Source organism: Eschrichtius robustus, chromosome 5 (assembly GCF_028021215.1).
Source record: "Eschrichtius robustus isolate mEscRob2 chromosome 5, mEscRob2.pri, whole genome shotgun sequence".
Lineage (NCBI taxonomy): Eukaryota > Metazoa > Chordata > Mammalia > Artiodactyla > Eschrichtiidae > Eschrichtius > Eschrichtius robustus.
The window spans coordinates 122,195,947-122,221,045 of NC_090828.1; the positions used below are offsets into that span (position 1 = coordinate 122,195,947).

Below are 25,099 nucleotides of genomic sequence, written 5' to 3' on the forward strand. Positions count from 1 at the left end.
AAAAAAAGAGTTTATCTCTTCTTCCAGTATCCTCCCCCAAATAGATGAATACTGTTGGACTTTGAGAAGAATGCTAGTAGAATTTTAACTTTTTAAAAACTGTTGATTTGCCTTCCTGAAAGGTTGGACCATTTATTCAACCAATAGATAATCACATTGTACTGTAATCCTTCATTTACTTGTCTTTCTCCCATTGGATTAGAAACCTTTGTTCTCTCCAAACTGGCACCTTGTTTCCTAAACATAGTTATTTAGCAAATTAAAAGATAGAATGCATGCTACATGTAAGCCTGAACCAAAAATACTTCCCTTCACACTCATCCAAAAAATTGAACAGTTTGAACATGAGTAAGGACAACTGAAGTGAGTTGAAACACATCAGGTATGTTTAAATCCATAAGTTTATAATAATGCTAAGGCAAACAAACAGAAAACCTAGTTGGTCATCAATGGAACAAGCTCATTATTTTCAAATCTGGTAAATACTAAAGTGGCAGTATCATTTCTGTATGAATTGTATATCACTGGCTAACCAAATGGTAGATACAGGGAAGTATCTCTTTAGAGAAGTGTCCAGCTAATAAAATGAAGAATATTGGAACATCATCATTTTGCCCCCAGTGAATTATCTAGACATTGATCATCAGTGATTGCTAACGACATAATAGAGAGACAACCATAAATATTTTATGTCTATTTATGAAAGAACACAACACCACCCAATGAAGTAGTCTTGCCCAAAAAATTGTTCCTGAATCTCATTAAGCCTTTAGCAATAACCAGCAACTTACAGGACAAAGGAACATGTTAAATGACAATGGAGGTGCAGTCAGTACAATCTAGTAGTAAACTACTGGGCAAAAATGACCTGGTCTCTTCAAGAAATAAATTGAAAGGGAAGGGGGTACCTATGGATTAAAACAGATTTAAGATGTCTCTCAACCAATCACTTATTTGGATCCTAATTTAAATCTACAGTAAAAAAAAAAAAAAAAGACACTGAGACTTGGATATTTGAACATTGACTGGATATTTGGTGTTAAAAAATTGTGGGTTTTTTTCAGTTGAAATAATAGTACTGTTGTAACATTATTTTTAAAAAGATCTTCTGTCTTAGGGATCCTTACTGAATTATGTATGGATGAAATAATAGAGGGTTTGCAGGGGTTTGCTTCAAAATAGTACAGGAATTGAGGGATAAGTGGATTGGGGCAGAAGTTGAGGAGTGAGTGGATTGGAGCAAAGCTGAAACAAGAATGGCCATGAATTGATAACTGTTGAGGTACGTGAGGATTGTAGGTAGGTGTTGATATCATTTACAAATAACGATCATTTTGTCCTTTTCTTTCAAATGTTTATCTTATTTCTTGTTTCTCTGCAATAATCAGTAGATTCTCCAGTATTGCAGGGATTCTCACAATGAAGAATTTTTTAAACAGTGGAGATATAAATTCCTGCTGAGTTATTTCATGACTTTAGGTGTTCTGCATAAAATGTCATTACAAAACAATGCCAAAGTTTAAAAAGTAGGTCAAAAGAAGTTTTCTTCTAGTCCAAGTTTTCTGTTACCAGGAGTAGGTATTAAATTTTATCAGACCTTTTCCAGAAATTATTTCCCTCAAAATATCGTGCTGAACATATTTATACAGAGATTGATTATACTATTCTCTTTGCTTTTGTGTTTGTTTGAAATTTTCCACATAATAAAAAATTTAAAATACAGTTGATCTTCATTATTCACGGATTGTATATTTGCAAATTCACCTACTTGCTAACATATATTTGTAACCCCAAAATCAATACTTGCAGTGATTTCACTGTCATTCACAGACATGCCAGACATTTCGCATGAGCAGAGTGGTAAGAACTTTGAGTCTCCCAGTGTGCACATTTTCAGCTGAGGTTAAAAACAGTGAAACTCTGCCTTGTATCAACTCTCGTAAACAAGTGTCCTTTTCATAGTCATTTTAATGCCACGTTCTTCACAGCCTTGTGCTTTTTGTTGGTGATTTGACTTTAAAATGGCCCCCAAGCATAGTGCTGAAGTGTTTTCTAGTGTTCCTAAATGCAAGAGAGTCATAAGATGCATTATGGAGAAAATACTAGTTGTTAGCTAAGCTTTGTCCAAGCATGAGTTATAGTGCTGTTGGCCGTGAGTTCTATGTTAATGAATCAACTATATATACTTTAAATAAGGTGTCTTTAAACAGAAATACATACAGAACAAATTTGTGTATTGATGGACTGATGAAAATATTGTAACCAGACATTCACAGAAACCTCACCCTATATTTCCCCTAGGAGCAATGGCTCAATATTTGCTAATATATTGTTCTGGTGACTTTATAAAACATAACTACCACAAATAGCAAGAATCAGCTGTATGTAATTCTAGTGATTTACAATAATGGATTTCTTAACGTTGAACCATTTTTGGATTCTTGGAATAAACTGAATTTGGTAAAGGTGTGGGTAGTATTCTTTTAGCTAAGTTTCAATAATATGTTTTTTTGGAATTTTGCATTAATCTGGTTTTCATAATTTTTACTTGGAAAATCCTACTTTGTTTTTAAGTTTGTATATATGTGTATGTGTGTTTAAGTTGTAAGTTACCCAAGTAATACAAAGTATTTTCACATGAATTTTTCAAAGAGTACGGAAATTATATTCCTTTTTCTTCTCTATTGCCTATCTTTTGCCCCAGGCTTTTCTATTAATTCTTTTTTTTTTAAATTTATTTATTAATTTTATTTTTGGCTGTGTTGGGTGACTTCGTTTCTGTGCGAGGGCTTTCTCTAGTTGCGGCAAGCGGGGGCCACTCTTCATCGCGATGCGCGGGCCTCTCACTATCGCGGCCTCTCGTTGCAGAGCACAGGCTGCAGACGCACAGGCTCAGTAGTTGTGGCTCACGGGCCCAGTTGCTCCACCGCACGTGGGATCTTCCCAGACCAGGGCTCGAACCCGTGTCCCCTGCATTGGCAGGCAGATTCTCAACCACTGCGCCACCAGGGAAGCCCTATTAATTCTTAATAATTTGTTCATTGTCTTTCCAAACATCTTTCTTTTTAATGCACATATGTGCACACACACACATAAATACATACAGGTTTTTTGTTTTGTGTGTGTTTTGTCTTATTTTATGTAGATGATACCATATTTTTACATGTTATTCTGCAACTTTTTTTATTTTCAATTAACAGTGCTTCTTGGAGATACTTCTATGATATTAGTTATAGATCAACATAAGGCAGTATTCCTCTAGGGTAGATATCTAGAAGTGAAATTGCTGGGTTGAAGGGTGGGCATACGCATACTAAAATTTTCCAAAATCAGATTACCCTCCAAAAAAGCTATACTCAGTGATACTCCCACAAGTATGTGACAGTACCACTTTCTCCACATTCTTGCCAGTAATGATTGTCAATGTTTTTTATTTCTGCCAAAGAAGATTATCTGAAAAAATGAATAAAATCTTTGAATTTGCAGAACCCTGATTGCTGCTACTCCCTTCTTCCTTACATGGAAAAAATTATACCAATAAATATGACTTATTTGGAATCATTCATGTGTTCTAACTCCAGAAGTAGTATCATATTAAAATTGGACTTGGACAGACAACCTATGCTGGCAATTTCAAGTAAAGCAAAGTTCTGAAAAAACCATGAATAAGGAAATGAAACTGTCAAAATCATAGTGTCAAAAGTATGACAACTAGAATCCTGTTAAGCAAAAAAACCAAAACCTAGTCTGTTTATATAACAAATATCTGTATATTTCTCCTCAAATTAAGGGCAGTGTTTTACACATTTTTAAAGATTAAAAATCAGATTTCTTACAATAGGTTTATGCTTCACACCCCTGAAATCAAGAGTTTTATATAGGAGCAAGGAGAAATTTTTAACTCTTAATGATACACTTAACATTAGTTTCTTTCGATTGTGAAAGCTTATGAGCATATTGAAAAAGTAGTTGAAATATCTATGGTTCCTTTCAAATTTTATACATACTACATGGAAGTCATTGACACAAGATAATTCTATTTCAATATTATTCTTCCTAAAAACTTAACATATACTTCCAAAATAGCTACTTTATTTAGGTAGTCAGATAGTTTAGGATTTTTAATACCAAAGGTCAGAACATCAACTTATAGCCGTACAAGAATATTTCAGGGAAAATAACAAATAGAAACTACTTTAAAACATTTAGGTCTTTGCTGTTTATTCCGTAACTGATTAACATAAGCGATGAAGGAAAATGTTAATCTTGCTTATTAGGAAGTGAAGGTACATTATCTAAATAATAAATTCAGGAGCTTGACAAGCTAAAAGACAGTAGGAAGAGATGAAAACATAAGATTGCCTCACATCTTTGATAACTAGTTCTCCCACCAAGGCTTACTTCCTTACTGAGCCATCACCAAAATGGAGATGAGAGTAAACTTTTTTGTCCTGGCAACGTACCATGTTTGTTCTTCAGCTTAGAAATAAAGATTGCACCTGGTGCTGTAAAGGAAGGTTTCCAACTTTACATTTTTCTAAAACAGACCTCTTGCGTAAATTTAAGAAATAAACTGCCTCTTCTAAAAACTTGACTCAAAATGCAACACAAATTTTTAACTGTTAAGGATTTAAATTTAAAATACCTAAAAGCAGTGAATTCATTCAGCTGTTTTGAACATTGAGTTTCATTTCTTTTCTATAAACTCTCTCCTGATTGGGGAGTTCCATGAAGAAAGATGAATAATATGTAGCAGTTGATTAATGTGTCTTATAAAGTTCCTTTACTAACTTAAGCAGTGAGAACTCTTTGCTAAACTGAGAAATTACATAATTGCTTCTTAGAATAAAAAATAATATATGGCTATAGTAAAAATTAACTTCCTGTAGTATAGAAAGATATAAAATGAAAAATATAGCTACAGTATGATCCAGCAGTCCCACTCCTGGGCATATATCCAGAAAAGACGAAAACTAATTCATAAAGATACATGCACCCCAATGTTCATAGCAGCACTGTTTACAGTAGCCAAGACATGGAAGCAACGTAGGTGTCCATCAACAGATGAATGGATAAAGAAGATGTGCCATACATATATATATATCAATACATACACACAACGCACACAATGAAATAGTACTCAGCCATAAAAAAGAATAAAGTATTGCCACTTACAGCAACATGGATGGGCCTAGAGGTTATCATACTAAGTGAAGTCAGACAGAGAAAGACAAATATATCACTTATATGTGGAATCTAAAAAATAATACAAATGAATTTATTTACATAACAGAAACAGACTCACAGACATAGAAAACAAACTTAACAGTTACCAAAGGGGAAATGAGAGGAGGGATAAATTAGGAGCATGGGATTAACAGATATACACTATTATATATAAAATAGATAAACAACAAGAATTTATAGCACAGGAAACAATAGTCAATATCTTGTACATAACCTATAATGGAAAATAATCTGAAAATATATACGTATAACTGAATCAGTTTGCTGTACACCTGAAATTAATACAGTGTTGTAAATCAACTATGCTTCAATTTAAAAAAAAAGAGGACAAATAGAAGTCTCACAAATCTAGCTCCTCTGTCAGATCACAATCTGTTTCCCCCCAAAATAGCCACTGTTGTTTCTTGTGTATTCTTTCAGGAAAAAAGTGCATTTACAAATATGAGCATATCCTTTGTTTTTTAAATTTACATAAAAGGGATCTCTCACACACACACACACACACACACACACACACACACACATTGCCCCTTGTTATCACTCACCAATGTCTGTAAGAAAATGCCTTGCAAGACATTGAACCAAGCAGATCATGCATTGCAGTGTATCACCGACCAGAGACAAAGAAAGAACAATTTTGTTTACTAACACCTTTCAAGAACTTGGTGTCAAAAATACTTGATAGAGGTAGTCTGAGTGGACAGCTCTGTTTACCAGGGAACCAGTACTGATTTTTTAAGTCTTTTAAAAATCTTTCTGAGTGTACCATTGAGGTTCTAGTATTTACTTATTTATTTATTTTTGGCTGTGTGCGTTGCTGCACACAGGCTTTTTCTAGTTGTGGTGAGCGGGGGCTACTCACTGCGGTGGCTTCTCTTGTTGCAGAGCACCGGCTCTAGGTGCATGGGCTCTAGAGCACAGGCTCAGTAGTTGTGGCATACGGGCTTAGTTGCTCCACGGCGTTTTCCCGGACCAGGGCTCAAACCCGTGTCCCCTGCATTGGCAGGCGGATTCTTAATCACTGTGCCACCAGGGAAATCTCAAGGTTCTAGTATTTAGAAGTGCTTTGAACACGGAAAACTTGGGACCATAGCATTAGAGTCACATGTAGATCTGTTGCAGTAGTGAAGACTACATAAATAGGGAGTGATAATAGAACCTCAGTTCTTTTATTTAAATAGTGCTTTTATGAACATCTTTGTCACTAAGACTTTCCATACTTAATTTCCTTAACATATATTCTAAGAAATGTATTTCTTGAATCAGAGAACATTTTAGGCCCATTTTTAATGCCCACTGCCAAATTGATCTCTGAAAGCATTGTACAAGTTTACCTTTTTATCAACAAGTTATGAAGGAATGGTTTTCACTTAATTCTCCCAAGCATTGTATGATATTGTATATTTTTAAATTTTTACTAGTATGAGTGGTATAATGTGTCATCATCATTGTTTGCTTCAACTTGCATTATTTTCATTTCCAGTAATATTTTTCTCCTTATGTTTACTTACTAGGTTTTTTTCTTTTTCTTTCAGAGTATTTGTTCTAGTCCATTACCCATTTATCTATTGGGATCTCAGTGTTCTTTACTCATACATCTTTAAGATCTTTATGTATTAAAGATATTAACTCATATAGGTTATGTGTCATTCAGCAATTATTTTTCCCAGAGTGGTTTTTTTGCTATATAGACGTTCTATAATTTTGAAACTTAGAAAGTCCTCCCCTTTTCTATTGTACAGTTTGATATTCAGTTCCAGTTTTTACTCAGTTTTTTAGTTTATCTCCTGAATTCCATCTAGAATTAGAATCTCTTTGCTCTAATAAGGTGTGTTCTCACTTCTTTCTTATGCTGCATTAATGTGGCTGTTTCTGTACATTTTTACTTACTGTAGGTTTATAATATAATATGCTGATGGTATTGGTCTCACCTCTCCACCCTTTTCCTCCCATCTATTGGCTTTTTTAAAAAATAAGGTTTAATTTTTAGAATTACATACAATAAACACATTAAACATTAAAAGAGAACAGTGAACATTCTTTACTTTACCCATAACCATTGATTTCATGATTTCTTTTCCCTAGCAGGCATGTCAGATCTTAGGAGTGCATTTGCTTCTATGCTTAGCCTCTTGAACTTCCCAGGTTCTACTTACTGCTTGTGTTGAATCTGGAACATGGTCACGATTTTCTTTCAACCCTTACGTTTCTTTTGTACCTACCTCTTTGATTGTATTGTTCTCTTAAAAAATATTTTTTCTGATTAGGAAAGTAGTACATGTAGAATGTTCAGAAAATATGAAGAACAGAATAATTCCCTGTGATTTCCCCATCCATTAGTAGCCACATTTTGGTGTTTTTCTTCCTATACCATCAACTTCACATTTTGATGGTTTTTTCTTACACAAAGTTATGATTGTACTCTTTGTATGGCTTTATCACTATTTTCACATAATAGTCTATCATGAGTGTCTAACAAATATTTACTTTGTGTTCCCAGCACCCACCATAGTTTTTGGACATAGTAATCCAGCTGTGAAACAGAAATGGTCATCAGTCTTCACATAAATAGGTGGCAGTGGCAGTGGCAGTGGTGCTATTAGTAATAGTAATAACGATTAATATTAATTAATAACATTAATTCATAGTTAACATTAATTGGGTATCTGTCACAACTCTAAACTTATTACTTATATAATCTTCAAGATTATAAATGAAAACTCAAGAAAACTCCATGAGTAATATACTGTTATTTTCTCCCATTTTGCAGATGAAGAACTGAGACATAATTAGTTTAATATTTTCCAATAGGCCCCTTCATAGGAGATGATAGGATATGATCCTATGTCTTTTGATTAAAAAGATTTTACTCTTTACCAAACCCTTACACTAAATGTCACCCCTTAGTGCTGACCTAAGGGTATTTTCCTGTGCTCACCCTTTATAAGTACTATAGAGCCCTCCATTCTCTCTCAAGGTCTTTGTGTAGCACTGGAGTTCATCACAAGATTGCTTTGTAGTGCAGCCAGGTCAGTGCTTCCTCTGTCTGCACTATTAGAGCAGCTAAAGTACTTACTAAATCATGAACATTACCTTCCATTTCATGCTAACATTCTGTTCTAAGTGGGCTAATATCTGGCTTTGGTTTCAGTAGTTCTTGGTTGTTCAAATAATGTCATTTGATTCATTTGCAGATTTCTCTATCCATACAGCATCTTAAAATCCCTTTGAACTTGTTCAGTTCATGTAACTTTCTTTTTTAAGATTTTAGTTAGCGACTGGATCATACTCCAAAGGAAAGGGAAAATAAAATCTATTTAGTGGTAAAAATATGTCAATCATATATGACTTGGAAGTCCATAGATTGTGTCTATCTTGGCACTCTGTTTGCAACCTTTTTTTAACCTCACAATTGCTGTCAGATTTGTATTTCAAAACTGTATGTTGAAAGTATTAACTATAAGTTTGCTTGCGTTTTTGCTTTTTTTTGGTGGAACCAGGGGGGGAGGCAAAGCTAATTCTCAGTGTAAAAATAATTCTCAGTTTAAACAACAAAACCTTTTGATGTTTTGAAAGACAATCTGATGAAAAAAGTGGTCTGGAAAAGATTTAACTTGTTTTATGAGGAAGTAGTTTCCTAAAACTTGATCAGAGACTTTTAAAAAGGATCTAGTTTGGAGAAAAGACCTGTCACAAAGATGGTGAGTGACTGGATCTGTTATGAATATTATTTTTCAAAAGGTTAAGAATAAGGAATGACAGTTGCTTATGAAAGGAGGAGGAGTCAAGAGGCCCAGTATTATGTAGAAATGAAACTGGTTATAGGGCATAAAGAGAATGATCTTTTATAGAAAAAGTAAACTACTTGGAGTAGGGCTTCCCTGGTGGTGCAGTGGTTAAGAATCCGCCTGCCAGTGCAGGGGACACAGGTTTGAGCCCTGGTCTGGGAAGATCCCACATGCTGCGGAGCAGCTAAGCCTGTGTGCCACAACTACTGAGCCTGCGCTCTAGAGCCCACGAGCCACAACTACTGAGCCCACGTGCCACAACTACTGAAGCCCACGTGCTACAACTACCGAAGCCCACGTGCCACAACTACCGAAGCCCACGTGCCTAGAGCCCGTGCTGCGCAACAAGAGAAGCCACCACAATGAGAAGCCCACACACCGCAATGAAGAGTAGCCCCTGCTTGCTGCAACTGGAGAAAGCCCGTGCGCAGCAACGAAGACCCAACACAGCCAAAAACAAAAATTTTTTTTAAATTAAAAAAAAAACTCCTTGGAGTAAAAAAAAAAGTGGAACTATTATAAAGGATGAAGAATTAGGAAGACAATAAAGGAAAAATGAGAAAAATAGAACAGGAAATAAGCTAACCTGTTATTCTAAATGCTCTTTGAAATGTACTTTGGTAGGAAATAAAATGAACCACCCCCGTAGAACGTTTATGTTCTTGTGACTAAGCACTTTATTAGTACTTTTATGGTTGCATCATTGAGGCTCTTATGATGGTTAGCATAGTACCTTTGCCTGTAGAATATACTAGCTATTGAATGAATGTTGAAAGTGATCTGAAGTTACTTGAAATTTGTTTAATAAGTCCATACAATGACAAAATAATTTTCTTGGTTGATAATATTTTTTGAAATTGGTGCTTTGCCTACGTCCTCATAACAAGCATTTTAAAAGCGTAGGAGAAACTTGGGTTTCTTTAAAGCTTGTCAACTGAGTATGGGAATTTTGGCTGTCAAAGCCAGATACCTATGTGTATGTTCCTGTTGGGTATAGTAAATTTGGGCCCAATTATAAAGTAGAGAAGCATTTTTCTTCTTTGTAAAGCCTGAAGTAGCATGTCCTTAATACACTTACGTACTTTCTTCTTCAGGGAAGCAGTGCTTCTTAGTCCTACGTCAGCAGCAGTTTAATGTCCAGGCTCTTGCAGCCGTGGGAGACCACGCAAGCAAGCAGATGGTAAAATTTGCTGCCAAGTAAGTAAGCAATTATATCCTGTTGTCAGAATAAACAGTGGTGGGAACCGGGGCTCCCAGGGCTTTGGACCATTTTCATGCATTAACATCAACGCTTCCTTTGTTTAAAAATGTAGTTATTTAAATTGTCAGTTCAGTGTTGCTGAATACATTAAACTTATAAAAGAGAAAATATGGAGCACAGACTTGAAATTCATTTGGAACTGCTGAAGCAGCACTCTCTACAGACAAGTCACATTTACTTTCAAGTAGAGTTACAAAAAGCCTGGCAGCGTCAACACTGCAAAGCAACTTTATTTTGTTGTGTTTGTTGAGCTTCATTTCCTCCCTCCCTCCCCTAGTTTGAGATTTGCATATTAAGCAACAAGTTTTCTAACTAAATAATAGAAGTGTTTAAAATAAAAGAATGTGATTTTGCAAATGATTCCGTCCTGAAGAAGTAAAACAAATGCTCTAACATGTTACAGCTTTTAACTTTGACACCAAAAAGGTTTAAAAAAAAAAAAAAAAGTCAAGTTTGCTTTTTTTCCCCCATAAAAGTTCTGGCTCAGGGTTCCTATAGAAGCTCATTGTTTTGTTCAATTTACAAGGGGCAGGATACAGAGATAATGTAGTGGTTGGGCCTGCTGGAGCTGTAAGGTAATAAGAGTTGGTGATGTGGCTAGTTTTGTTTGCATGTTTTTCTCAATTTAATTGAAATTTTATTTCCATGATAATGGTCAAAGAAGACTCAGAAAAATGGGCAATTTTAAGTAGTAGAGTACTTCATAGGCATAAATATTTTTTAAAAGAAATTCAGTTGAGTAAATGTTACATGTTTTCTATTGATTTTTTTTAACATCTTTATTGGAGTACAATTGCTTTAGAATGGTGTGTTAGTTTCTGCTGTATCACAAAGTGAATCAGCTATATGTATACATATATCCCTATATCTCCTCCCTCTTGCATCTCCCTCCCACCCTCCCTATTTTCTATTGATTTTTATCTCTGTTCTTTAAATATATATATGCTTTCAAAGATGAGTTAATATAGATAGAATTATCAATTTTAGAACTAGAAGGAGACTAAAAACTGATCTAATTTAATATCTTAATTTATGTTTGGGCCTTCCCTGACTCCTTCAGCACAGTGGTTTACATATAATGGATGCTTAGCAACTGGTTTTGGTTAACAGATTTATTTATCCAATTTAGTTTTATTGTATCATAGCAATACCTGCCCTCTTGTTTAAAGACTCCAGTGCCATTAATTACATCAATTTACTGATGTGCTCAGAGGTCTCAGTACCACTAGCCCTACCTCTCCCTATCTCCCAGTCCTGCTGCCCAGAGACTGTCACTCTCATCTCTTCTACCTGTATCATTTGGTGATTAGGTTTACTGTTTTAATACCTAGTCCTTAAGGGTATATGCTTGTGGGGTGCATTTGTCACCTAGCCTTTTCAGGTCAATCTGTATCCTATGAAGTGGGACATAGTAAATGTGGTCCCTAGAAATAAACTTTGTCTACACAGAGAGCCCCTGAAAACCACAGACATATATGCTAAATTATATTTAATATACTGGAGAATACTGGGGAAAAGTCAACTTCGAGTCAACAAACTTTATGGCTTCTGTCTTTTATATATTAAATTGGTTCTGAAAACTAATATATTAAGCTGATAGTTTCATATAGAATATATTTGTTTGTTAAACTGCATTATAACCTCAGTATTACATTCTTAAAGGATTATAGTCTGAAAGTCTTTCGGAAATCCCATTTACCCTTAATCCACTGAGAGGCATTCTACTATCAAGAGAACAGTCAATTCATTTGATATCTCTAGAGGTAGACACGTTAAAGTAGTCCACAAATAGTCATTTCTTATTTTGGATCTTCTCAGAAACTCCTGGGACTTGACTGACAGCAGTTGACCATATCAGATGTCAACCAAAGCTTACCAGCTGGAAGAGATACTTGCACACAGAACTTAGTTCACTAATGCCCTTATAATATATGTTAAAGAAAGGCTTTCATCTAAAAGGGATAGTGTATGGGTGATCTTTTTTTTAGAATAAGGGAAGAATTTAGATAATTTAACCTGGATTTCATAATCCTGAAGTGGATGGAACTCAATCAAGATCTAGATCTGATTTTAATCTTTTTGTTTTGTTTTTGTTTTTGGCTGCGCCACTTGGCTTGCAGGATCTTAGCTCCCCAACGAGGGATTGAACCCAGGCCCCGGCAGTGAAAGAGCCGAGTCCTAACCACTGGACGGCCAGGGGATACCTGAGATCTGATTTTAATCTTAATTCAGGTTTAACAATTAAGTTGTGACTTTGATTTCTTTTTTAAAGCAAAGAACATGTAGCTATTTTTAGTCCATTTAAAAAACTGGACTTTATATAATTAGTAATGTGTGGGAAAAGGTGGTTTCATAATAGAGCTGTTGCATATTATAAAGCCTTTGGCTGGTTATATACAGGCGAATGGACCCAATTTTATACAATAGGTTTAACATGTGGAACTTAAGTTACAATTATTTAACTTTTGGCACTACTCATACGTTAAGGTATCTATCCTGAGTAATTAACAATAAATGTGTTAATAGTTTTTGCTACCTTGTGAAAAAGGAAAATTCTCATGACTCTCTATGGTGAAAAATGATGAGTTTTTAATTTTTGTGGCTGGTTGATAAGATAATTTTCTTGGGAACATGATTTATTGCTCCTGGTATATCAGTCAACTTGTCTTTATGTGATTTTGCTATACTTCTAAGGTAGTTCAGAAATCCTGATCTTCCTTGGTAACAAGTCTAAAGCACATGTCCTTTCTGATAGAAAGGCAGTAGTATGATCTTATATTCAAAGTACCAATTTTTAAAGAAGAAAATCAAGAACAGAAAAATTTTACTTTGAAAATTACCTGCTCTATTTATAAATATAATAAATCAAGTGAAATTGTAATATAAATTCTTTAGAACTTTCAGAACTTTTAGGAAAAAGATGTGTTGGTTATTTTCTTCATCCTTCAAAATCCTTTTCTTAAAAAGTCCATACTTGCCAGAAGTTTCTTTTTAAGTGCTATTTTTATCTAAAATCTTTAATGGCTTCCTATTTCCAACCATGTTCAATATTAATTCTACCTGCTGGTTCCCCCTGTTATTTCCCACTATTTCTCAATATACATGCTTCAGATTGGGCAGTCTCTCCATGTCTACAATGACCTCTTTTCTAATTTTACTTGTTATTTTAAAGGCTTTAGTTTTATTCATAAAATCCTCATTCTTTGTCACTTAGCTTATTAAGCCCATGTTCTTCATGATCCTCACTGATTGGTTTCTCTTTTCATTTCTCTGGGGTCCACAAATGTGTTCTTGGGAGATTGGAAGTTTTCTATATTTTTTTAAATTTTAGTGTACATTTTGGTGATTATCTTAAAGTTACATAAGGATACTATGCCATATCATTTTATAGGCTAACTTACAGCAGAGAACTGCTGTATAAATTGTGTTCATGCCAACTGAAGCCGATGATATCCATGTTCTGTACAAATGAAGATTTCACTGTAGTTTGAATAGTGACATGCTGACAAGTTGGGTTACTAGGTGGTACTTGGTAGTTAAGAAGTACTATGAACTTTAAAAGCCTGTGCCACTCAAGCATATTTATTGAATCCTGTTTTCATCTGTAAAGGGGCAGCATATAACTAATAGTACAATAGTTTCCATACAAGGAAAAATGTTTCTATTTCCAGTTCTAGTATTTATCAGATTAGATACCCATTTGATTCAAATTTCAATTAACAATACTACATTATTAACTTTCACTGGAATAAGATAGTTTTATAAAATTATCAACTGATATTTTATTTAAATTGTCATTCTTGGTTGCTCTTTGCAGAACTTTGGTTAATTATGAGGACTAATTATCCTGAGTCAACCTCAAAGTTAATGTTTTATGGAATTATGAACAAGCATTCTTCATATTACTAGTATTAAAATAAAAATACAGAAAATTAAATCTAGAACTGGATATGAGGCTACAGCTTTATACAGTAAACCAAATGTCAGCAATTTAGTTTTAACAAACCTTAAATTAATATTGTTAATTTGAATTTTGTTGTTTTTAATATTTGTTTCAATTTTCTTTAAAAATTCGCTTTAAGGAGAGTTCCCTGGCTATCCATTGGTTAGGACTCCACACTTTCACTGCCATGGGCCCGGGTTCAATCCCTGGTCTGGGAACTAAGATCCCGCAAGCTGAGCAGCATGGCCCAGAAAAAAAAAAAGACTGTAAAAATTCGCTTTGATTTCAAGTTAAGGGCTATAACCATAAGGCATTTTATTTCTACTAGTTTTATACTTGTAGGTATTTAAGTAACATGATAAAACTAATTTAAGTGTTTACTGAGGGTCCCTGATACTGCCAAGAGAGGCCACTTATCTATGCCGTATTTAGTTGTGCTTAATTCTTACCAAGCTTATTTTGAACTTAAAATTCTTGGGGTTTTGGTGAAGAAAACTGAGTTCACAAAATAAGTCATCATAGAACTACTAGGATGATTTAAAACTTTAATTTCTACAAAGTGCCAATGGGCAATGGAGTGTAATAGTGGGCCAGAGGGCCCAGAGACTTGGCTCCTCACTAACTAGGCACATGACTTCATAAATTGTTTACTGTATGTTAGTCTTACTTCATTCTTTACAGCTAAGACCCTTCTTTGACCATTTTTATTTCTACTTGCCTGGGAAATATTAAAGTCTGAGATTGGGTGTGGCACTAATTCACTGTAATTGAAAGAAGTTACTTGACATATAAACCAAGCTTGTGCCTGTCTTGGAATTGGGATACAGATTTTTATTGTGAAAAGGTGGTTTATTATTTCAAAAAATATTTACACAATTGATGTTTTTTGGGTGCTGTTTTGATTTAACTGGCAAATATATGGTTTCTCATGTTTGGGCATTTTGAGTTCTTTGCCTCAATGAATTGTTAGTTTATATCATCAAAGCATTTTATGTTGGTACATTACTTGAAAAACTAGTATGTAGCAACTTTATAGCTTGTCCTCTTTTCAACTAATCTTTTATTTTACCTTGCCCAGGATTTTAAAATTATTAATTTGAATATGAGTAGCTATGTAGATCTGTGGAGGACATTTCTCATTGAGTACAGTAAGATTCAACAAATTATTTCTGACAACCAGAAAGCTAAAAAATTTGTTGCCAGTTTTGCTGAAAACCTTTAATACTCAAGTTTCTGTGTTTAAATTTTAATAGTTTTTGTTGCTATTAGAATATGTAAATATGAGAAAGAAAAGCTTAGAATATGTCTTTTTCACCGTTATTCATTTTTGAGGGGGAGAGGAGAAGGGGGTAAATAAGAATCAAATGGAAATCATTTTGAAATATATGAGCTATTGACTGCCTAAAATTATAATTTTATAATTATAAAATAAATTCTTATTTTATAAGAATTTATAATTTATAATTTTGGTCATCACCTAGCTTTCACCAACTCTAAAGTTTATCTGTACTATTAACAATAACAGTCAGCATGTATCAATATAATATAGGATTTCTTACATATTTTAGACATTTATTGTGACAATCTAGTATAAAAAAGCACTTTGAGGGGCTTAAAACTGTGGTGCCTAAAACAATGTAAAATAAAAGGTAAAAACCACTATTCATACAAAGCTTATGCTGCTAACCTTCCATCATTATCTTGTGTATATTGAGTAGATTTTATAAATTATGATGGGGTACTCTTCAGTGACCCCTGTAGAAGGTGCCTTATATTTTTTAAATGAAAGGCCATGGAAAAAAGCTCCCCCACACACACCTACACTTGGACTTTTATTGCATGTGAAATATTATTTTAATATTTAAGACACTTAATCTACAATTAAAATTTAGTATGATGATTGCCCTTACTTTATCTTGCCAAGCTTTCCAGTATCTACCATGAATTTTTATATTTATGGGGTGCACCCCAGTAAAGGTTCAGTGCAGTGGTCACCAGTAGCTTCCCTATCTCATGTACAGGGGAAATAACAGATTTGATTGTAACAGTAGCAGCAATAATAGCTAACTATTACTGTATACTAAGTATGGAGCTGCAGAGTGCCGTACTTGCATGTTCCCCCTTGGTTCTCATAGCAGTACTGTGAGGTGTGGATACCATTTTGTCTTTTTTTTTTTTTTTTCTTGTCTATTCATTTTTTACAGATAAGAACATTGATACTTAAAATACTAAGGTCTCTGACTCTAGGCTCATGCTTCTGTGTCATCCTGCCTCTCTAAGATTATATAAGGATATTCGTTCAAAGCCCTCCACATTATATGTAGCTCACTTAGAATACAACCTTAATGTCATTGAAATACGTTGGTTACTGGGAAAGGGAAACCCTGTTGCTTTTTGCCTCAAAAGTATCTTTTCTAGAGTGCGCAGTTTATTCTGGTATATATCCTCAAGGAGTAGATAGATATTTTTTTTCTTGAGGGTGATAATGACTTTTAAATACTGTCCCCAAGTTATTGAGAACGAAAACTGGTGAAAAATAATAATTTTGGTTTTAAAAAGTATAGCTGATTATAAAGTAATAAAAAAAGATTTTTGTGTTGTCATAAATTGATGCTAAAAATGGTTCCAAAGAAGGAATGAAATGTTTTTCTAACCATCAGTAATGCTAATGAGCTTGTCTCCTCTAGCATAAAGCAGTGTTTGCCTTCCTAAGGAATCACCCCGTTGTTAAAAAGCATGCAATAAAAACAGTGGGGTTGGGGGAAGGTAGTTAGAAAGTAGAGAGTTTCATGTTTGCAAAGACAGTTATTTTTCTTGAATAATTTTAATATAAAAATATTTGATAGCTATAATTATAAATATGAAACCTAAAACTCACTAGGCAAATTTACATCTTCTTTTGCTTAATCTGTTGCCTTTTCCTTATCATCATCAGCACTGCCACACAGGTCATCTTATACATATTCTTATCACTCTTGCTGTGAGAAGTAAAACACAAAGTCACTCAACAAAGCAGCTGTGTGGTGTATGCAAGTGATGTGGAAATAAGACCACACTCAGAATTTAAAATAAGAATTTGTCCTTTACCAAGATTCTGGACTCAGGAAGGAAATGAAAGAGTTTGGCTGGGTAACTGATGCTGTTCCTTAACATATCATGCTCTTTGTAACACACTTGTACAAACTAAACTTCTGTCTGCTAGAATTGCTCTATTGTCAGCAAAGGAGGAGATCTTAGACATTGAGGTATGGGTGTCCTTTTGGGTTAACTTTTTGTAGAGTGGTGCTAATATTCAGTCATTTCTGTTACTGTAATAAATGCATTCCTAAAAAAATACTGTGCTATGCAAAAGTATGAAATAAAAACCTGAAGGTTTATGCAGAAAATAGGTAAATAGCACAACAGTCAAAAACTTCAGGGACTTACCTGGCGGTCTAGTGGTTAAGACTCTGTGCTCCCAATTCAGGTGACGTGGGTTTGATCCCTGGTCGGGGGACTAAGATCCCGCGTGCCACACGGTGCAGCCAAAAACAAAAACAACCTTCATCAGTGACATAGTTTTATAAAAAGAACCTAATTTTATTAAAAACATAGACTAGTTTTATACATATTGAATGGTTGAGAAATACATGAATACAATAAATCTTTCACTTTATCTTTACAAAGACATACTGTTTCTGAGTGGAAGTGGGTATCAGAAAAGTTGCAGCTTGGAAATTATTATCAGGTGGTACAAGGAAGGCTGTCTGAAATTGGAAGGAAAGTTGGACCACCAGATGGGGATGGGTGTGGCTCGTAACGCAGGTCCATGTCTGAGGTGTGTGTGTTTTATATATTCCTGGGTGGCTAAGTTCACTTGAGTACAGTTGTCTGCATTGACCTAGTGTTTCTCACAGGTGAAATCTGGTATAGGCAAACACAGAATTCTCATTATGCTCAGATTGATACCTGATATAGCAATTGTGTTGGAATTAATTCACATTTTCAAAACAAGTGTTAAAGCAAAACTCTACTCTTAAAAGAGATAATGATGCTTGTGCAGTGAGTGGGTCCAAATATAAGAGTCTTATCTGTTTGCTGACTGCTTATGTGTGGAGGTGAGGAAAAGAAAGAAGTGGAAAATGACTTCAGAGTTTCTAGTTTGAGAAACTCTGTGGAAAAGACACCATCAATCTGGAGTAAATTCCCAGGATGGGCTGGGACTAAGCACAACTCAGTCTCTGGAGCTGGATGGGCTCACCTTCCATTAGAGCACTTGGCCAGGGAAAGTGTGGATACTGAACAGGGGTGGGGTTCTGTTAGCAATGAAGAAGGGGAGAGGGATTTGGATAGACAGCTGTAGTATCTCCTAAACTTGCTTACTATGTTGAGTAAATTGGAGAGAAGTTCCAACCTTTTGAGTTCATGAAAAGCCCAAAGATTGAAATAGGTTGTTTTACTGAAACCATTTTATTTTTCTGGCTGATAGGATTCTGCTCCTCCTATTCCAAGTCATCCTCTCATTCTAAAATGTTTTCAAGTGACTATATGGAACAAGTTGGCCTTAAAATTCCTTACTTTTCCTCCCCTATCTTCACCATTGCTTCACTTTAACAGCTCACTCCTGTGGCCACAGCTTGGATTTCGCCCCTTAGAATTTCGTTTTAAACTCCAGTAGCCATTCTCTCTAACCATAATTTCCACCTTTCTACCTCTAATGCCTCCTAATCTTCTGTTGGACCTCATCAATACTTGTAGTTTTGTTATCAATCTCCCCATTTTCTCCTAGTTTTTTCTGTCCCCTTTTGACCTCACACAACGCCAGTTCCATTCCTACAACTACTCTCACTGCATCCTTATCCACTGTTCTCTGTCTCTTTGTTTCTTTTGCCCTGCAGATGCCCTACTAACTCCCTGCCCCATATACTCTTGATCCCATAATCTAACACCAAGCTTAAAGAGTGTATTGTGTATTTGTGGCAGAACAGTTGATTTTTATTCCTCAGCTGGGCCCAGTAGAATATATTCCACTTTTGTAATGAAAATAGAGGTTTATAGGCCGCCTCTTTTCATTGTTTCACTGAACTCCTCAGGATCTCATTCCTCTTTATCCCGTAGTTTCTGAGTATAATTATAATAAGAAAATAAAAATTTGGAAAATTCTGTGAGTTTCATTGCTTAATATATTATCAGCCTTCTATTATGATTAAAAACAGCATATGAACAGCAACATATAAATGCTAGTGGCTTCTATTACTTATTAAATAAAGCAAAAATTCTTACTTATAGATGTTTTTAGCTTACTTTAGAAATTTGAGGATCAGTGAAACATGAGATAATTCAAATGAATATTTAGTAACACATTCACTTCGGGAGGCTAGCAGTTTAGTTAGTAAGCCAACTAACCATTCTGCTAGAATCTTTGGTTTGGAAAACAGCATAGCTAGAAATACGTTCGTGAGGAAAAGGCCATTTCTAATCCCATTTAATTTTCATTCTGTCTTAGATCTTTTTTTATATTAAATGCTTGTAATTATCTTTAGTGCTAGGGGAGTGCCCAAGGACTGTTTATTTATTCTCAAGGTATTTCCGTCTTGAAGGGCAACCCAAAGAGACTGGACATTTAAAACATGTGAACTCCTACACAAAAAAGTGGGAGAAATAATGGTATTTATATGTTAATTCCATGAGGCCCTACATTTAACTCTATTCCCTCTGGCCATATACCAGGTGGAAAAAAGCAAGGACTCCACTATTAAAAATATCAAATCAGATAGTTCCAGCTGGGGTTTCCTAATCATTTAAGAGGCAAACTATGAGGTCACTTTTAATATCTTAAATAGATAACTATCTTAGCATTTACTTTAGATATTAAATCTGAGGTATTTATCTTTCCCTTACTGACTACATTGTACCACTAGCAGTTTCTAGCTTTTTAGTATTTTCCTTAAGAGTGACACTAAAGCTTAATATGGGGTCAATTTTCCCCAAATTATCTTTCCTAGGAATATCCAATTCATCAAAATACTAATCCGAAAAGTTGACTCACTAATTGGATTTAAGTGCCACAGGACTCTTCAACACATTATTTTAATCAATTTGTTGGAAAGATCAATTTTCTCATGGTTAAATGCATACAGAAATGAAACAACTAAATGAGTTACATGGGAAGGTTCGCACATCTCATTCCCTAGAGATCTTTAAGAACGGATTCTTAATTGTGTATCTGAAATGGTTTGAGGTCTTCAAATGAAATTTGTCTGGAAGCAGGAAGATGGGATACCTATCCAGGCCAGTGTTTCTGGATCCCCATCTTATGTTGACATTAATGTTCTAATGTTTAGTAGCTGGTGTTTGAGCTGAGGCAAGAAGTCATCCCTTTTTTCCTTTTAAAATTATTGTTTATTTAGTGCCATTTAAAAATAATGAGCAGAGTAGTTTGTGTTAGTTATGGTTGAGCCTTGAAAAGACAAGTTTTTTTAAAGGTGGCCCTGTAGGCCTTTTTGTATTGACTGTTATTAAGGACTGTAGTGAATGTAAACTGTATTCACTATAGTGAATGTAAACGCAGGTTTTTAAGTTTAAAATTAAAGCCTTGTAAAAGGCTACAGTTCATTTGAAGAGCAGGTGTTAAAAACTGAATTTTGCTATTCATGCTTATGTAACACCTCCCACCCCTAGCATAGTGATGTTCGGATTCTGAATAAAAGGCTTATTCAGGCTTTAATATTTGTATATGTATGTTTTTTTTTTCTTCATATTAGTCATTGTGGTTAGGTTATTTATTGGTAGCTTGTGAGTCACAAGTATGTTTCTCATTCTCTAATGAGTCACCTAGCTACATACAAGTTTATTTTCTTTCCTTTCTAGATCTTTCACCTGAAAATAACTATTTTACTTACTTGGTAGGTTAAATTTTCAGTTTGCACGTTAATTTTTAGAACTGTAAACATCAAAATAATACTCAGAAGAAGGTTCATTGATTTAGAAAACTTTTATTAGCACCTGCTCCAGTCTAGACACTCTGCTAGGCTCGGGTATTCAGTGACTTTGTATATCACATAAGGAACTTAATTTGGGGACAGGACAAAAAATAAACAAACAACTGCATGCAGAGGCATGTTACAGGTCCTATGATGAAGTATATGTATATATCATCCACAATTGAGGCCCAGAGGGTGGTGGGCATTTGGGTACCCCTTGAGCATCATGTGGATAAGTTGGTGAACATAGGCGAGGTTATTATAGTGTTCTGGATTGCAGCTCTTTGAACAACTGTACCTAGATAGTTTATACCTCTTTGTTGGAATGAGGTACTTATCTATTGGATCAGAAACAGAACTCCTATATTGGCCCTGTCCAGTTCAACATTTGTATTGAAAACTTTGATTAATATGTGCTTTAAAAGTAGGTCTAAAATCTGGTGTCAAAAGTTCCTAGTTTAAAAAAAAAAAAAAGTTCCTAGTTTATGGGATTAATTCTTCTAAGTTAAATATAACTTTAAGTAATAACTTTATTCTCTTTTATACAAAGATTCTGATGTATATATGTTGAGGCTGGCAACAACAGAACATCAAGATACATCAGCGTTACCAGAGAAAGCAGTATGATTCTTGGGCATTTTGAAAACTATTTGTGAAGGGCCTGTTGTTTTCAGTTTCTTTCACATAAGCTATAAAGGAATCTGGCAGCTCATGAGCTTCTAAAAATGAGAATGCATTATTTCAAAGTGTGCTGATGTTGCATTCTGGAGTATTTAAAATTTGGTGCTAATTTGTGAGTCTGTAACAGAACTGTCGAGTGCAGTAATCAGTACATGATCTTACTAGCTGTGTGATCTTGGCCTAATTACTTGACCTTTCAGAGTCTCAGTTTTTCAACTATAAATTGTTAGTAGCACCTACCTTGTAGGCCTTTGTGAGGTTTAAGTGAGATGATATATGCATAAAGCACTTCACACAGGAACTGGAACATAAAAGGAAATTGCCATAGTGACATGGGAGTAATAATACTTTAGGTATTTGTATATATTAGGATCAATTTCATTTGAGCTGTAAAAATAAAACTGCTTCTTCAACCTTAAATACGGAGAACATGAACAAAACTAATGTAGAAGAATGACACAAAATTTATGATGCATTCCATATTTTTTGCAAATGAGAAAAAATGTGGAGGAGTGTAGTAAACAGTGATTATAGGGAGAGGGGGTTGGGTATATGATGGGGAACTTAAAATTTTAAATTTACACGTTATTTAACATTGGAATTGTTAACAATAAAGTATACTCTTTTACAATAAAAAAATAAGTTTTTGAAATAATGTTTAGAAAACACTGTTTAAAAAATAACTTAAAAATATAAGAGCAAGCCTTGCCATTTTCCGTCCGTCACTGGTGAGGGGTAGTGTGAATTGGGGGTGATTATTCTTTGTTCTCCAAGAGGACTTGTCAGAGTCAGAACCTCACACTGGGACCCAGTGACAAAAAAATAGATGAAGTACTTCTTTCCCAGATCTATTTCTCCACCACTTATATGCAAGATGGTGACCTCTTTGACTAGAGTCCCATACTGTTAAATTCCTTTTCACCTATAGCTACCCACACCAACAGCCTTTTCTCAGTCATTGTGATTCTTATGCCCTATCCCAGTGTTCTCCAAAGTGTGATTTGCTCAAGATTACCCACTGAAGGAAAGAAAATAATCAAACTTCTATTTCTTTCCTTTCCTTCCTTTCTTTTTGATCTAAAAGTGTAAGAAAAAATTTGAGTTTTTCTAATAGTTAATTTATAGATAAACACTGGGCCTATCACTTGGATTGCATCTCAGAAGGTCACATGTCACCTATAGCACGTGAGGCCTCTGAAGGAAGACTGCAGGATTCCAGTAACGCAAAGGAGCTAACATTGGTACCCCAACCCTCTGGTTCACTTTCAGCATATTGTAGCCAATTAAAGTTTACTGTGCCTGGCTAACTGGTTTGGGGGGATTATATTTATTTATATTTATTAAAATAACAGACTGACCCTCAGAAAATGGACAAAGGATTTCTATCAAGAGACTATAGAATGAAGATAAAACTTAAAACATACACGCAACAAGAAAACGTTAACACTGACACTTACAGTGTGGGATCTTTGTATCAGCCATGTTAAGAAGTGGTGGTGGTGGTGGTGTTGTTTCAATGATAATCCAATTAGATCTGACAAGATTTCAGTACTCCCCTAGCTAGATAGAAATTATCAGGAAAACTGTGTGGAGTATGGATTTACTATTGCTAATCATGGATCATTATTGCTCATTATGAATCTCTCCCCAAGTTTATATTTGCCTAAAGGTAATATTTACGTTTAGTATTACATGTATATAATTTTAAAATAAATAAAATATATACATACTGAGGTGCATACTCCCCATTTTTTTTACTGGTAAAGTAAATCAAATTATCAAAAATGTTTGTAGATAGCTGCTCAGCCCTATAGTTGATATATTAACTATCTATAGCTGTCATTATTAAGCCTATATATGAGGTTAATGTCTATCTATTAACCCTATAGTTTATATATTTAAATATTCTCTCCTTTTTGAAACATGTTACTTCCTTGGACCTCTAATGCCATTCATTTAGTTTTTTGGGTTTTTTTTTTTGGTCTCTTCTTCTCTCCCACCTAGAGTTCTGTCATGATCTTCAGCATTTCTGAAGGATAGTAAACAATAGGTATAAGTGAGATTTGCCCCCCAAAAACTGATTTGTGTGACAAAACCAAGAAGTAATTCCAGATAAGTTGTTTTAAGATTGTTTTAGGAAGTGCTGATTTTGAAATGTGTTTATAACCCCTTCGTCCTTACCTTGAGTAGTCAATTTGAAGAGGCCAGTATTGGATAAATTCTGCTGTATTTGATAAGAAACAGATAAATTCTGCTGTATTTGATAAGAAATCAACCCTAATGTTTCATAGTCAAATTTTGTGTATCTGTTTTTTTTAAATCTCTTTACAGTGCATAATACCCGCTGTAGGTTTGCAGTGTGTATGTGATGATATACGACATTAAAGAATAAGGCAGTACTCAGTAGTGCATTATTTTAGACTATGAAGTCTTCAAGTACTGAAACTATTTTGACAACTTTAAAAGAATCTTTGAAGCCTGTTTTTTTACATTCTTCCTTTTTCTTAATGACACAAGGCCACTATTGTGAACGTCTATTACTGTGCTAGATTATAATGGGTTGTTTGCCACTTTCATGTTTTTGTTTGTTTTGCTTTGTTTTTTAATATATATCCTTCAGCAGTCAACTGTTACTTAATATAACAGTTGTGCCTACTTCTAATAGTTCCAACAAACTATTTTTTAGTTTGTTGCTTCTTATGTAATATAGACATGAAAACTTACAATCAAGATTGATAGAACTACAGATAACAGAAGTATCCCTGTGGTTATTAGGGAGGCCCTAAATAGTAAACCGTATGGCACTCGTGTTGGAAAGATGGTATTTTATTCCTTCAGATAACTGAGTACTGTTTGTTTTTTTCCCCAAGTTGCGTGTTTTATAATTGCTTCAGTAATTCATACATTATATCATTTCTTTAAAAATTGAAAAAGCCCACAAACTTGATAGCCCACTCAAAATATTTTTATAATATACTTTATATAAAGAATGGTGATTTTTACAATTTTTTTTTCCCTAAAGGCAGTTTACGTTCAAAGTAAACAAATGAAATTGAACGGTTGACAGTTCCTAATAGATGACATAAAATCTTTTGTGCTTATTAAGGCATTTTTAATATCAAGGCTCTACTAATTTTATTTGTAGAGTGATTCCTTATATGCAGGGGGTAAAAGGGTGGTTGGAGAATGAAAGAGGTGTAAAAAAACGCTGTGACAG

At 34.6% G+C, this 25,099-nt stretch overlaps 1 protein-coding gene across 1 annotated transcript in view; it reads left to right on the forward strand.

Moving 5' to 3' along the window:
• The window catches only part of DARS1 (aspartyl-tRNA synthetase 1), a 66,551-nt gene that overhangs the window by 7,643 nt on the left and 33,809 nt on the right, over positions 1-25,099 (forward strand). Inside the window, exon 4 of the mRNA XM_068545197.1 lies at positions 10,130-10,232. Coding sequence (XP_068401298.1) covers positions 10,130-10,232 — 103 coding nt within the window. The remainder of the gene's footprint in view (positions 1-10,129; positions 10,233-25,099) is intronic.